Source organism: Camponotus vicinus, unplaced genomic scaffold (genome assembly GCF_025532165.1).
Source record: "Camponotus vicinus isolate PSW18456_S1 unplaced genomic scaffold, iyCamVici1.0 SCAF_5, whole genome shotgun sequence".
Classification (NCBI taxonomy): domain Eukaryota; kingdom Metazoa; phylum Arthropoda; class Insecta; order Hymenoptera; family Formicidae; genus Camponotus; species Camponotus vicinus.
Genome location: NW_028141977.1, coordinates 15,807,720 through 15,823,420, shown reverse-complemented (window position 1 = coordinate 15,823,420; position 15,701 = coordinate 15,807,720). Strand labels below are relative to the sequence as shown.

Below are 15,701 nucleotides of genomic sequence, written 5' to 3'. Positions count from 1 at the left end.
TTGCGTATTTTACGAATCGTATCAATGAAATAATACTATCGCACGAATGTAGAAATTTTTTTCGCGCTACGGGAGCTAAAAGTCTTACACATTGATAAATCATTTGCGTATCTTCTCGTTTTAGATTTTATAGAGAGCTGAAGTCTTCAAAATTATAGCGATTTTAACATTCGGGAAAAAAGATACTTTGCGCTCGTTCGGTATAAAAAGCCATGGGCTGCGTCAAAGGACTGCACGCCGTCGAATGGCAGCTTTCGAGACGATAAAAATGACAAAAATGTGTGCACGGATCGGTTCGTCCCGCTCGATGAGTGGCAGGTATCGATTGCGTTTTGACGTTTTGCATTAAAATACGTCGGTGCGCGCAGCGTGACGAACGATTGGCACATTTCATGGAAAATCCATCGGTGTGATCGAGCTCTCTCGAAAGAGATCGCGCGTCATCGAACTCGTGGAAACGCGAGAACGCATTACGGCGGAATAATATTACGACTGATTAAGCTTCGGGTACGTGTGTCTTGATGATCTCTCCATAGACTCCGATAAATTACGAGTGAAACGCGAGAAACGAGAGAACCTCCGTGATCAATCAATCTCTTCGCAAATAAATCCTATTCGAGATAATCCCCGGCCAGTCGCGAAATTAAAAAAAATTAATATATCGTGGATATAAATGTTTCATTTCCAACTGAAATATTAATTTAAAACGTTCCAATTTTATTCCATTGTTACATTTATCGATTATTTCTGGCAACTATAATAGACGATATTGTTTATTCTAAAAAACTACGCCTTATTTGTTTTCAAATCACTACGATCAGGAGCTCGTAAAATTTCAGAAATTCATAAAAAAGCACTATATTTTTTTACAATAAAATAGTAAATTCTTATTCGGGTCCTTTGTTTCTCAAATTTATAAATCGGGGCATTTTTGTCTAAAAGATTTCGTCAATGTTTCTTCAATCGCAACGTGATTACGCAAAGTTTATTACTTGAAATAAATCTACTAGATATCACTCTATTATTTCGAGTATACTATACTAATACACTTTTCATCATTTACCCAGCATACCATCATATTAGTGATATCGATTACTAACCATCTTAGTAAATAAGAATTCCCATAAAACGCATAAATAAAACGAATCTCGGTCCCGCGTCGAAACCACCCTTGACATCCCGAAACTACCTCACGCGCGTCCCGTGAAGATCAGTTAGACGAAGGCTGAGGCTGGTGTGTTGTGCCACTTCCGGTAGCAGGTGAAAGGCTGGCGCAACCCCCCTCGCCGGAGAATTGCACGATCCGGGAGGAGAGCCGGACGATGGTGCGGGTGAGCTGCGCCGAGAGCGAGTACTTCGACGCGAACACGGCCACCTACGTGCTGCAGGTCTTCGACGCCAACACCAGGCGCCTGCTGGCGTCCGCGACGAGCCTGACGCCGAGTATGCTCGAGGTGACGGATCTGCCCGCCGACAGGAGTCACTCCGGCCTCATGCTGTCCCTCAGGATCATGACGGCGCACGCCATGAGCGACGCCACGGTCCTCCACAGTCCGCAATTTGTACCGGAGGGTAATACCCAGGAGCACCAGCGTCACCCAGGTAGGGCCCAGATACACAATGGATCTCGCTCCTCGCCCCGCCCCCTCCCCTCGCTGTGTATACATTGTACGTCTCCACGCGATGGTGCTTTTCAAGATGCGAGCAATTCAATCCCGGTTAAGCAATAGCAACATTGCCGTCATTATGATCAAGCGAACTAAAGTCAGTATTCTTGTCTGCTAGCGTTCATTTCAAATTGTCTCAGCTGGATGAGAAGAATTCTTGGAGAAGAATATTTTCGCGCGCGATCGCGAGATTCCGAAATGAATAATAATTCGCGACTGACATGCGTTTTCATTCGTATTTTGAGTATTTGTCGTTTGAATTTATACATACTCGATTGTATCCACTTGATTGTTTTCAAAATTTTTTTTATGACGAGAAAGGAATATAAATAAAATAAAAATCCCCCGCAGTAAAAAATATATCGCCATACATCAATATTATATTAGGGGAACAGATTGTCTATACAATTTTTATAATTTGTTCAAGTAGTTTATCTGTTTTAGTTTTTGCTTGTGTTATTGTGATTGTTATTCGTATATTAATTTCGTATTATTCCATGTTTTATATTTTTATTTTTTTCAGCTTAAATTGGCGAGATAGCACTATTTGCTAAAATTTGACGTGAGATAATTATTAATCTTTATTTAAACTCGTTTCTCTCGCAATTCTTTATAGAAGGAAAATAAAATTAGTTTTATTTTCAAAAAAGGTTCGCAAAATCATTCTTATACCGGTATTAATATATTTTTATTTTTGAATAGATTATAAATTTTGTTTCTATTAGTCAAAACACGGTGATCAATACTATATTTTTGTACATCTGTATTTCGAATCAATGGAAGAATGGATGTGACGGCGAACGTTTTTATGGAAAAACGTATCATCCGAAATCGTGCTACGCGTAGCTGAAACAAGCTAACATTCTGCATGGCGCGACTCGTTCACGATGAAAATGTTCAATCACTGGAAACCACTCGACGTGTCAACATTCCGGGAAATTCATCACGAAGTATCTCGAAATTTGCATATTTGCTTTGTGCACACGTACTATAAATTTTTTACCCACAACCATCGAGAGGAACTTGAACCATCGAATTAAAGGCAATCACTTGGGAATCCCGCGATTGACTTGTAGAAATATTGTTACACTATTCGTACGACACGGTCAGATCTGCATGCGCCAGATTTGCGTTGAAAAGAGCGCAATTCTCTATTATGCTTCACGGTCATTGTTGTGAAAAATTTGGCCTGTTTCTTGATTAAACTAATAATGTATTCTGTTACTGCCTATCAATTACTATTGTATTTTTTGTTTTACTATACTCCAGCTTTTGCTTGCGAATTTTCCCCGCACGTGTATATGAGAGACGTGTATTTTTACTAATTTTCTCCTACCATATATACCGTTTAAAATACAAAATAATAAATATACAGGTCGAAAAACATTGCTGATGTTTTTGCATGTTAATTATAATCTCTTTTTTAAATATAAGATTTTAGGAAGCAAAACAAGATACCATCTTTTTTTTTGTTACGATGTCTCTCTCTCTCTCTCATCATCGTGATGTTACATTTAATTAAAAACATCCCTAAAAACATCCTGTAATTCCTTGTTCGTACTTAAATGCAATAATCTCTACAATTTTTTTATCACATCCTAGAAACGATTTATATATCAAATATAATTTTGTTTAATAAAGCAACATAAAACACAACTTAATAAATAAATTTTAAAATTTTGAAACATTATCTTCTCTATTTTTTATCTATGTATGAATCGCATTTAATATGTAATATAAAGAAAGGACGTATAAACGTGGCTTAATATTTCTATAATATAAAAATAAAATTTCTATAATATAATAACAAAAATCAATCAGTTATTTCGCGTGAGAAAATAAGTTATGTAATAATTAATTACCTTCTAATTTTATATAATTACTATTTTTCGTGATTACTATATAATAACTTTTCTCTTTTGAAAATATTGTATATTATTTCCATGTCTATTTCATATTTTATCCACGATAAAAGAATTTTTATTAACTTTATCAGATATAAACTTTGTACATATATCATTAAATTCATAAAATGTGCATCTCAAAATACAATAAATTAAGATAAGTTTCATGTCATTAATCTCAATATTTTATCGCACGAAGCACTCTTATATAAGCTCAGAAAGCGCCTCTTTTGTCGAGCATTATCATAAATACATCCAATAATCTCTCGTCTTCTTTCGTGCTTGTTTAGTTTTCTCGACGGCACTCGCGAATAATCGTTTACATAAACAGTTTGTCTCCGTTACGCTAACAAACGGCGTATTTTGTAGCCGGTAAACACAGTGTACCCGCGTTCTTAAACGCGATTATGCTATTGCATTACACTTTCGTCGCCCGCGTTTACGATATACACAGCGATATTATAAACGACACCGTGAAGATAATACGGCGCAGATATGCTAATCGAAGGTCTCGCCGTATTCTTGGGCGGAAGTCGAGCTTACCTCGGCGCATCCTGCGAACAGTTAGCACGTACACGGAAGAGCGAAGTCGGGGTGAACTTGTTTCCAAGGCACACCGCTAAGGCGACTGCTCGCTCGCGCATGTACACCCTGTCGAGGGGCATTCATCCGAAATTGCTCTGCGGCCGAGCCTGATCTTCCCGAGTTTGTCGAGAGACACGCAGCGATGTACATAAACAACCTTGAAGCGTATCGTCAAACGTGTCGCCGAGATCCTTAGACGAATGTGTCGTGAATAGGAGATGTGAATTTCCGGACAACCACTTGCGATTATAACGTCTGATCATTGACATGTTTAATTCACGAACATTTAAATGCGACAATGCATTTTATAGAATACAGAATACTTCACTCTATCCAACTCATTTGCTGTTTAATAGAAAAAAAAATTTTAATGTTTAACATGTCCCTAGTGTGTTTTAAATATAAAATATGTTTATGTCAAATATCGTTATATAATTTATAATTTTAAACTCGACAGTTTAATTATCGCTTTGAGCACGATTGAATATATTGTTAACATTTTATTTACTTGTACAACTTTGCTACTATTATTATAAATCGACCTAACAAGTTGAGATTTAACTACGGTTAAATAATCTCGAGTTTCCCGAATGAGACAGATTTCGTGAGGCAACATTAGCGTGCAACACGAGAAAGTTGCAAGAACACCATTTTCAATTAATCTTTCGTAAATTAATGGGTAAGGTCACACCGAAGCGGCTTAAGTTCGAAGACAATAAAGCTGCACGCACAAGTGACGCGTGCAACGGAACGCGGAACATTATTGCGCGAAGAGCTCGAGTCATGCACCAAAGATTTGTTCACATCTATCTATTATATCACGTTTGGTAAGGCCAAGTCTGGGATAAAATCCGGAAAATGTAATTTAAATTATGTAATGTAAATTAATCTAAAGTCCAGGGACGAGATCATTAATATCACCTTATTATTATATGAATATGTAGATTATATCTTTTAGTAATTTTTCTCATCTATCTCTTATTCATATTTTAATTTTTTCCTAAATTTGTATAAAATACAAGAATACTCTATAATTTGAAAAAAATAGTGTAAAATGTGATAAATTTTACGAGAGAAAATACGAATAAATAAATATTGAAAAAATATTTTCTATACAACTCTTTATATGGAAATGTACAAAATTTCCTTTTCATTATTATAGAATGATATTCTAAATCTGAGTAAAAAAATACACACTGATACAAGTCTTCCGTAAAAAAATTATTAATCGATTCAACTATCTTATATTTTTTAATATTATTTAAATGTCTTTCCTCATATTCTAATATAAATGCATTCGTAGAAAACTCATATATTCATATTCCTTACTCACTATATGTTCTTTGAAACTGCATTCAAATAGAAAAATATGCTTGAGATTCATGCATACATTTTCCATGCACGTACAGAGGCATAAATTCAAATCATCATTAGCTTAGTTTGATGGTCGTGAATGTTGACTCTGCTTTAATATCTTAGGAGAATAGAAGCAGTAGAGAAAGAGAGAGAGAGAGGAAGCTCCAGAATAGGAACAAGCAGCAGAGAGGCATTCATTTAACGGAGTTCGCAGATATAAGTGGGTTTTGATTAGCCTCGAACTTGAGTACCGCAGCAGTTCGGAAGCAGAGTGCATTTGAATTCCAAATTCATTACTAATGCGGTTGTATGATCTATGATCTGTGCAAACACTCATCGACCACGTATTTGTGACGGGAAGAGAAGGACGGAATTATTTTTCGATGACAAAGAATCCCGTCGAGAAGACTTGTCTCTTATGGAAATGGTGTGTACGCGGATTTAGCATCCGCTGAAGTCGCTGCTTGAATTTATCTATCCTAAATATCTACTTATATTAATTGGATAGGAAACTTTGACTTATATCGAGTCTAACTTTTTAATCGCGTTACATTTCGAACAATAATAAATTTGTAAATCAGAAAACGAGAGGACTTGGCACAAGAGCAAAGTGCGATATAAATTGAGATGGAACGCGGAGAGAGAATCATTTTTTTATACGAACACAAATTATTCGAATTTTTAGCGATGCTCGCAGAGATATAGAGTTGTGCGGATTTTTCAAATGCGGTCAAAAGGCGGTAACGCACACGGCGGTACGATAGTTCGATCGTCTCTAAAATACGAGGAGCGCGTGATAAATTTTCATTGCATTCCGTAAATCGGCCAGGTCGTGATAAACTCCAGGAATGCCACTGCGTAGGAATTCAAACGAAGCTGCCTTTACGATCGCGTCGCAGTTAAAAGAAACGTTATACGTGCACATTTTTTATGACCACTTTTTACGGGCCATATGCCACACACACACACGGTATATCCGGCATATCTGAGTACTTCCTAAGGTATCAAGAACATATAGAATATTTCTGAGATACACCACTCTTGCAGCATAGCGTTCTTGCTCGCTTCCGAGTTAGATTTATGAACGTTGCAAGCTATACTTTTCGCAGACTTTAATTGCGCGCGAATCAAGATCTCCGCACAGAATAAGATTCGTAAAATCCTCGCGAGTGAAAATATATTCTATCTTGTCATTTTTTTTCTTTGTTCTTCTTAATCGAAAAAAGTTATATGTCTTCCTCCTGTTATTTATCATAGTGTTCCTTACATCGAGCACGTGCATTAGTTCACGCGATCGTCGTAATTTGTCATAATTTGCATTTATAAATTTACGTGACACTCGTTCATGAATATTCCCGACACGCAAGGCGCGCGTATATTTTTTTTCTTCCCTTTTTCTCAGGAACTTATATTGCATGTTCCTTCCCGCATAATAAAAAATTATTCAACGCATTAATATTAATCAAACTATAAGTAATTATTGCGAGAAGACTAAAACGAATTTTGAATTTTCTCCGCGCAAAAAACTCACTTTTTCGCACAATACGATTTTCCTAATTCGGTCAATTATGCTCAAAATAGTCGAAAAGTAAAAAGTTAAGTAACTACTTGAGGTTCTTTCAGAATTTAACAGATACAATGAGATCATATAAGAGAGAGAGACGTTTTCACAAAAATTGAAAATGCTTTATCCATAATCGAATCGACATTTACACAGAACGTTCACGACGCAGTAAAGCGATTCTCTTTGTCGCGTTTCATGCATTTTCCATCAGGTCTTTGTTAACATGTTCTTTTAACAATGCGCAAAATAAAAAAAACTCGTTTCTCGATGTCGAATAAGGCTTGAAACGATAAAACATCACTTTTTTAGATTTAAATAACGAATAAGTTATTCATGCAAAGAATACATAGAGCATCTCCGACCTTCGATCTTTAATTTATATTTAAGCAGAATATTGTAAGAATAAAAAAAATAAATAGAGCTAATATATTCTTCGATTATCATAATATTTTCTTATCGTTTTTTGATCGAATGACCGAGGAATGAGTATTTCTTAATCAGTTGTATTTTTCTCAGTTGTATTTCTTAATTATTATAACATTCAAAGGAACGTTGTTGCAACCATTTTTATTCCCTTTCGAAACGATTTAAAAATTCGATCTGTCTCCACTATTGTCTTCCCTCCTTTTCTTTATATTTGCGAAACAATTGAACACAATTTGCAGCCCTCTCACCAATGCTATCGTTGTCGGGTCCACTGTTGGGCGCCGTTGTGGGAGCCACAGCGGGGTTGCTCTTGGTGATCTTCGTGATCGTGCTGGCTGTCAAGCTGCGCTATCGACCCCGATCTCAGGAGGACTCTCATGACGACGGCGGGATGGCGAACCTGGCGGCATCGGGGACCGACGCCTCGTCGCCCCGTGACAAATCGTCGACCTTGCCCCTCAGCACCGATAGCATCGAGAGCTTTGAGAAGAATCCCGACATAATACCACACGCGAATGGTAGGCGAGAATACCTGTCACTCTCCACTTCGCAGCATGCCCCTTGATCTGAACCAGAGTTTATTCTGGGAATTGCATGATAAACGTATATATACGTGCCTCTCTCCGTATAAGACGAATCGCTCCCGTTATCGTCGTTATTAATCATTAGAATTCTCTTCCAAAAATCAATTTGATGTTGGTAAATTAATTCTTGTTTATTATTTAGCAAGAGAAAAATGCCAACAAGCTTACAATACACGACTATAAAACTTTGAGAATGAATTCTTTATTTAAATCTAACAGATATATATAAAAGCTTTATATTTGCAATCAAATTCATATAATTATAGATAAATTATTGAACTCAATTATCGCGATGAGATAAATTTATTCACATTCTTCAAAATTCAATCGCAATTGAAAATCACTTTTGTGAAATAATTATAAATTTCCCAAAATTTAATTTATTTATGTATATTTTAATAAGAAACAATCTATTTGATGGTATTCATAATATAACAAGATTAAATATCTGCCTTAATTTTTTTATTTTTTAATAATATATATCAAAAAATAATTAAAATGTATTTCTTACAAATTTTTAGTTTTATATGTCAGTACGTAAAAAACAGTTCCAAGATATCTTTTAGAACAAGAAAATTTATAATTTCGATTGCTGTCAGTTGTAATCTCTGTATCTTGTGTCTTATTGTAGAAAATTCATACGCGGAATTGTGCAAAGGGACATCACCACGATACGTACTACAACAACCACGTCCAGACACGAACACCTTCGCGACGACAAACAACGTAAGCTTGCAGAGAGATCAGTCTGTAATTTCTATCATTATATATCTATAAACTAATTATTATATAATATTAAACAATTTATATCTAAATAATTATTAATTATAACAATTTATTTGTAATATACGCTTAAGAGAAAGCGTCTTTGATGACTTTAAAAAAAGCATCCAGGAAATGATCTCAATAAAAATAAATCTATAATAATTCGACGTGTAAATCTATATTTAATTGAGATCCAAAGCAATCTATGCTTAGGTATATCGAACAAATATATAAATTTCTCAGCAGGGGTCCGAGTTAACATACGCCGAATTAACGCTAAGGGGAAACCGGCGAATACCTCCGAATTGCTACCAGTCCGTGCAAATCTCCGGTATCCAACGGCCCCAGCTGCTGCCCATGTCGACTTTGACGCGAAGACAACCGATCCAAGAGCCGACGATTTACGCGCAAGTCGCCAGTCATTCTAAACCGATTTACGTGCCACCGCCACACCCATACATGAATCGTCCTAGCGACGAAACTACGGCGGAAACGCCATTGATCGGACACGACAATAAGGTAATAGGCACACGAAGCACTTTGTTAAAACGCTGACAAGCCTTGATAGGTTTATCATCCTACATTCATCAAAGTCTACGTACAAGATGATTCAAAAATCAGTGCAAAAATTTCAAGAAGTAATGACGCGATACCGATCCTATGTTATATGACAAAAAATGTTTGTTTTGATTTCCTCTACCCTCTTTTAAAATTTGTGCACTGACTTTTGTATCATCTTTTATAAAATCTTCCAAAATGATGGGTAACGATTTGGAGAAGTTTCTATTTAAATTCTCTCTTTAAATAATCTGATTATAATTCTATTATAATTCTCTCTTCAAATGATTTAAACTCGGCTTGTAATTAAATACTCAAATTGATAATAATTAAAATTACAATAATTTATATATTTATATATTTATAAATATATATATTTATTTATATTAATATTAGAAATTTTAAAACTATTGATAAACAATCTTGATTTTATATTTGACTATCCATTCATGATAATATTTTATAATAATAGATAAGTAGGAAAGGACATATGTGCAGCGAAAGATATACTATACTTGTACAGAAAATACTGTACAAGTACAGTATTATAAAAGTCAAAAAGTACAGTACTATATTGAGCATATGCTTAATCAAATAATATACGAGTATCATAATGTAATCATAACATATAATCATAAAATATAATATAATATACGAGTATCATAATGTAATCATAACATATAATCATAAAATATAATATAATAATGTAATCTCATATCATTAATAAAATTATATAAGAACTAAACTTGTAAATACTGGATTCGTAAAATAAAATTTGAGAAGAAAACATTTTATCATTTAGAATAACATTACTTTTTAAACAAGGAAATAAGCAAGATTTAATTGAGATTCTATATCTTTTCTAGATCACTACGATCAGTCATTCGGGCAACTCGATCTGGCCACCCTGCTCAAACGCGCCAACGACATGATTCCAGTAAGCTACATCGTAATTCACGATTCCATTTCACTCCTAAACGTCTCTTAATGTATTCCCCTCAGAAAGAAAAATAAATAAATAAATAAAAAGTGTATACACACATACACATCGATCCACGTACGTGTTAAGCGAGGAGTAACTTCGAAGGAGGCGCCACGGTTTCCCCTCTCCCTCCCCCCTCTCTCTCCCACTGATAGAAATTGTTAGATCTTTACTACGAGTGTTATATAAATAGAGGATTCGTTCGACAATGAAAGTAATTAATAAAATCGCGCGGAGTATATATATTATACGTATAGATTATATATGCGCTTTCCGAATGATTTGTGATAGTTGATTGGTTGGAGTGGGAAGGATGAACTGTTTTTCAACCGTCCGTAAAATTCGAGGCTGGGCGAATACACTTTTTTATTCGGAAATGGAGCATCGTACGACCGAGAGAATGTTAAGAAAATGTTATCAAAGAGTTCGCAATAATTACGTATAAAAAAAGATGCGTCATTCTAAAAAATTGTAAGTCTCTTTAACTTATATTTACGACGCTTTTCTTTTTGAAGATCAAGATATTAATAATGCCAATATTTTTTTTAAAGATAAACAACGCTTCAAAAGATTATTTATTGCTATTTAATTACTTGAGTTAATTTAAACGAGTTGATTTTAATTTGCAGTTAAAAGTTAAAAACTGAAATAGCATTTCGCCCGCCTCTGTGTGTGTAAATCAAATGACGATGGTGGATCGCGAACGCAACGATTTAGTGTGATTGGTAGGATAAAGTTAGTGGCGCAATTATTATTCCGATAATAATTCAGCATCTTATAAATTCTATGTAATATTTATTTTCAAGTAGAGAGTAACTTTTTTTATTTTTATTTTTGAAACATATGAAATCACTGGAACTCTAGAGATTATCATTTCATTGTGTGATTGAAATAATATAAAATTATCTTTTATTTTTCACAACGTTAAAACGTGTGCTGCATAATTTCGAAGAATTATATTGCTTCGAAATCCTTGAATTGTGATATCTGAAGCAATTAATATGTTATTATTAAATAAATGAACATGTCGAAGATTCCGATATGTTATATTACGTATATTGTAAAAAAATATGAATTTTAAAAGTGAATTAAAAGAGAATTGGAATTAATTCCGAGAGATTATTACTGTATTACTGAATTATCGTGCATCGGACACATGTCAGAGAATGTCTTTACAATAATTCCTTTACATTTTATTATCTACTCATTTTTATTCTCACGCAGAATATTGAAATGCAATTAAAAATTAAAGAAACGTGAAAATTCTTTTCAACATATTTCCATCTATTTTTATTGCTACATATGCTCAAGCGAGAAGCGATGTGCGATTTTTAACATCGCGATAATGAGAAGAATGCCTTCTTTTTCACTTTGGTTTTATAGTTACCCGCTACTTGTGTAGTACTTAGCATAGGTCGTTTTATTTGTCAGATGACTTACCAGAGTAGAGCAGAATAGAAATCGAAGAAGAGGGGCGGATGAAGCGAGATAGCGCAATTCCGAGGATCATAACCGATCATCGACGTAACGAATCCTTGCGAGCTTCACTTGCAGTTGGATGAAAACCTGAGAAGCAAAATGAAAAATTATAGTGATCATGTCTGTCATGATGATAATCGTAAAGAATCTTCGCGGAAACTTTGTTACGCGCGATTCTACGAAGACTGAGTGAAGCAGATATGCAGGATATTTGTAACGCGTGTTGGTGCCATATAACAGAGACGGGCTTCGAGTTATGTTTGCTCGATTGATTGGAAATCAATTTAAAAAAATGGTATACTTCGAAAATATATATACAGTTAAATTTCTATTCAAGATTTCTTTCTACGTCATATATTAAAACCATATTAGATTGAAATTTAGCAATTATTTTTGGAAAAATTATTTTTTATCCTGCCTTATAGAGATTAAGACATTTAAATGAGAAATACTTGATGAATACGAAGAGAAGTAACTGTTAAAAAAAATAGTATTTAATAAATGTATCTTTATATTTAACTCAAATTTAATAATTTATTAATTTTTTCTAATAAATTTCTTTATATACATGCACAAAAGCAATAAAAATTTCAGATGTTCCCATTTCAATGTCTCATTTTTTATGTAAGAAAATAAAAATATTGTGTTCTAAAAAGAAAACTTAAGATTTTTTCGCGTGTAATCTGTTTATTAATACTATCAATTAAGAATTTATATAAGCTTTGTAGCTGATGTGAAATCATGTTTAACGATAGCATAATAAGTAATCTATCTATTCATTAGATTGCTCTAAACAATTTTCATGTGGTGAATTCAAGGAAATGTATTGAATTATAATATAAGTAGTCGCGCGCCCGTCTCTGACGTATGAGTTTATAACAATGGGAGTGATGTAAGAGAAAAATTAAAAAAAGATAAAGAATTTATACGCCTTTACTTTCTTCTTTACTTAGTTTGATAGTAAAGTAAAAAATAAATTTTACATCGCTCTCATTCTAGTTGACTCATAAATTTGCGCGAAAGCTGTTGTTCGAACGAATTCGATATTGTTGTTGTATAGTGTAACGATCACGATTCGTTTTATGGAGGACGAAACGTGGCTAAAAATGATGTCGATTGTAATAACGGTGTTCGCGCGTTAACTACTCGTATCTTTTCTTATATTGAGGAGATAACACTCGGCAATGTTTGCGAGTTTAGAATACGAATTTCACTAATTAATATTTACCTCCATAAGAAAAAGAGTGCCGAGCAATGCAACATAAAAGAGAGAAATTGCAGAAATGTATAAAAAAATCTTTCAATCATTTCATCCTTTCATCCTTTAAACATTTGTAAATGACACCCGACTTTTGTGTTTCCTATTGTCGTACAAATTCGAACAACAATAATTTATAAGCGATTTTTATACAACTGTTACATGACTTTTTGTAATCCTATGGTATAAATACTCTGTTTAAATATAAATTTTAATCACTTTGAATCACTTCTTCCGAAATAGTAAATAATATAACGCACTATCGATTAACACAGAATCCGCTATATTCGCTCAATGTCTCAAATATTCGCGATGTAGATGTTAGAGGAATCAGAGATTTCACATTCGGCAGAATGCGGCAATAAAGAATGTACCATTAACCATAAGCTAATTTACTTGAATCACAATTATTAAATTATGGAAATGATGAAAAAACACAAATATGTATGTAGAAAATAGAAATATTTTTTCATAATATTGTATGTATTTATTTATGATTTTTCTCTCGCGACGTATACATTTTAGCATTAAAAAACAAAGTTATCTATTTTAAGTTACACTATGAAAGTTATTTATATACATTAAAACACTTGAAAAGAAATCTTTTAAAATAAATATCGGAAAAATAACATCTTGAATAAATGATAGAAATATCAACGTGTTCTGACGTATGCGAGCTTTCTGGTTTACTTTAAACAATGAGATTATTGTCCTTTTCGATAAAGTCAACGATCAAACATGTTCGAATGACTCGACGAGTCGGAACCCTATTTCTAATATAAATTTTACAATACTTTGTAAGTTAATAGTATAGCGAGAAAAATTCATGATTCGTGCATACGCAAGTGATGAATAATAAATAATAAAGAAATAAATATAAAAAAGGGAATAAAAGACAGTGGCGGTAGTTACGCGCCAAAATCAGAGATTCCGTATTTTGTCAGATAACTATAATTATTATATTGCCAGTGTAACATAAGACTTTGATATGTATTGTTAGTATGCGTCGTGGGTATTACAGAAGAATGAATTTAAATATAAAACGTACATTATACACACAAACACGTACACACACGCGCACACATACAACATACGAGCATATGTACACGTGTGTTTGTAAAGGATAACTTAAGAGATATACAATATATATATATATATAAGCATAATTTCAAAAATAACTTTTAATATAGATTTACTTGTGTAAAATATAAGGAGAACTAATTGTGCTCAATAAATTTCAATAAATAACGATTTTGCCTATGCCAATAACTATCATTTTTTTACTGCAGTTGTATTTTTTTATTTTTAGAATGCACATTATATATAAAGAGATATAGATATATTTCCGAGTTCCAATAAAAATAACTACACACTGAAAAGTACCGCGATACACACTGTACATTATTGAGTATTTTTCAGCAAGACACACAGAGGACACAGTATAACACGGTGAATCATTTCATCCTTGTTTACATTCAGTAACCAACAAGGATGAAATGATATACTGTCCTCTGTGTCGCTTGCTGAAAAACGCTTTTTATTTATAAGACAATTTTTTTCATTACATTCACACATTCTTAAATAATATTACATACATATATATGTATATATATGTACATATATATGTACATATATATGTACATATATATGTATATGTATATATAATAACTAACCTTTTTTTATTTCAATTAATTTTATTAACGATTTAACTTTATTGATTTGAAACACATCATACCTTGTACTTTTGTTTATTATTCCGAATGACACTGCCAGTAGTACTAAATCTATTCCATATTATATTAAAAATTTGCTTTTTACGACGATGTAATTAAACTGTACTTTGCCACTTTAAATGAAATATATGAATATAGGTGCGTACGCGCGCGTTCGCAAATAAATTCAAATTTATCACGATATTTCCATTACTTCAGCTATGTTCAAGCGATCGCTCATAGCATTATTCCATCCTTGTTCGCCAAAAGTTAAACAAAAAAAAGATAGATAATACTCGCGATCGTCAAATAGAATGTACCAATAATAATCACATCTCGAATTCGCCCTTAAAAGACATCTTATTAAAATATCTTTTAAACATTTTAAGATGCTTTGAGCTTTATTGTGCTGTCTGGAATGTAATAGATTTTATTTTATTCACAGATCCTCAGCAAAAGATAAGTAAAAATGTTGCGTAACTTTTATAGATTCAGATATTAATCCAAGATTGTCACAGAATTATAAAAGCGACGATTTTATATAGATCGTTTTATATTTTATTGTATATATTTACGTAGCTCAAATAACACACAAGCTAACTCGGTTTTTACATTGAATTTTGTAGCAATTTATCGATATAAAACATATCATACCTTGTACTCTGCTCTCGAACAACATTGCCAATTACAGTACGAGTCCAATCGTAAATCCGAAGCCTCTCTTTTGACGATATATCCACACAATAAACCACACTTTATCACTTCAAAAATTAAATACGCACTACGTAAACGCGCGCGTTCACGAATATGGTCGATTCCCCCACTACCTCGGACCGATTTTAGTTCACTCACGTTCAGAAT

General features: G+C 33.5%; 2 protein-coding genes across 8 annotated transcripts in view; one reads left to right on the top strand and one right to left on the bottom strand.

Annotated features, from left to right (window-relative positions):
- The window catches only part of LOC145971572 (protein turtle homolog B), a 230,575-nt gene extending 216,178 nt beyond the window's left edge, over positions 1-14,397 (top strand). For 3 of the 7 annotated variants that reach the window (XM_083099387.1, XM_083099392.1, XM_083099393.1), the window contains 5 exons: positions 1,258-1,602; positions 7,742-8,020; positions 8,718-8,812; positions 9,095-9,370; positions 10,276-14,397. In XM_083099387.1, coding sequence (XP_082955513.1) covers positions 1,258-1,602; positions 7,742-8,020; positions 8,718-8,812; positions 9,095-9,370; positions 10,276-10,341 — 1,061 coding nt within the window. In that variant the 3' untranslated portion in view covers positions 10,342-14,397. The remainder of the gene's footprint in view (positions 1-1,257; positions 1,603-7,741; positions 8,021-8,717; positions 8,813-9,094; positions 9,371-10,275) is intronic. The other 4 variants (XM_083099391.1, XM_083099390.1, XM_083099388.1 and 1 more) reach the window with 4 other exon arrangements.
- Nachrbeta2 (nicotinic acetylcholine receptor beta2) overlaps positions 1-15,674 on the bottom strand; it is a 316,200-nt gene extending 300,526 nt beyond the window's left edge. The window contains exons 1-2 of the mRNA XM_083099407.1: positions 15,495-15,674; positions 11,832-11,957 (exon numbers count right to left, since the gene is read on the bottom strand). The gene's annotated coding sequence lies outside the window, so the exon portion shown is untranslated. The remainder of the gene's footprint in view (positions 1-11,831; positions 11,958-15,494) is intronic.
- Positions 15,675-15,701: the final 27 nt, after the last annotated feature.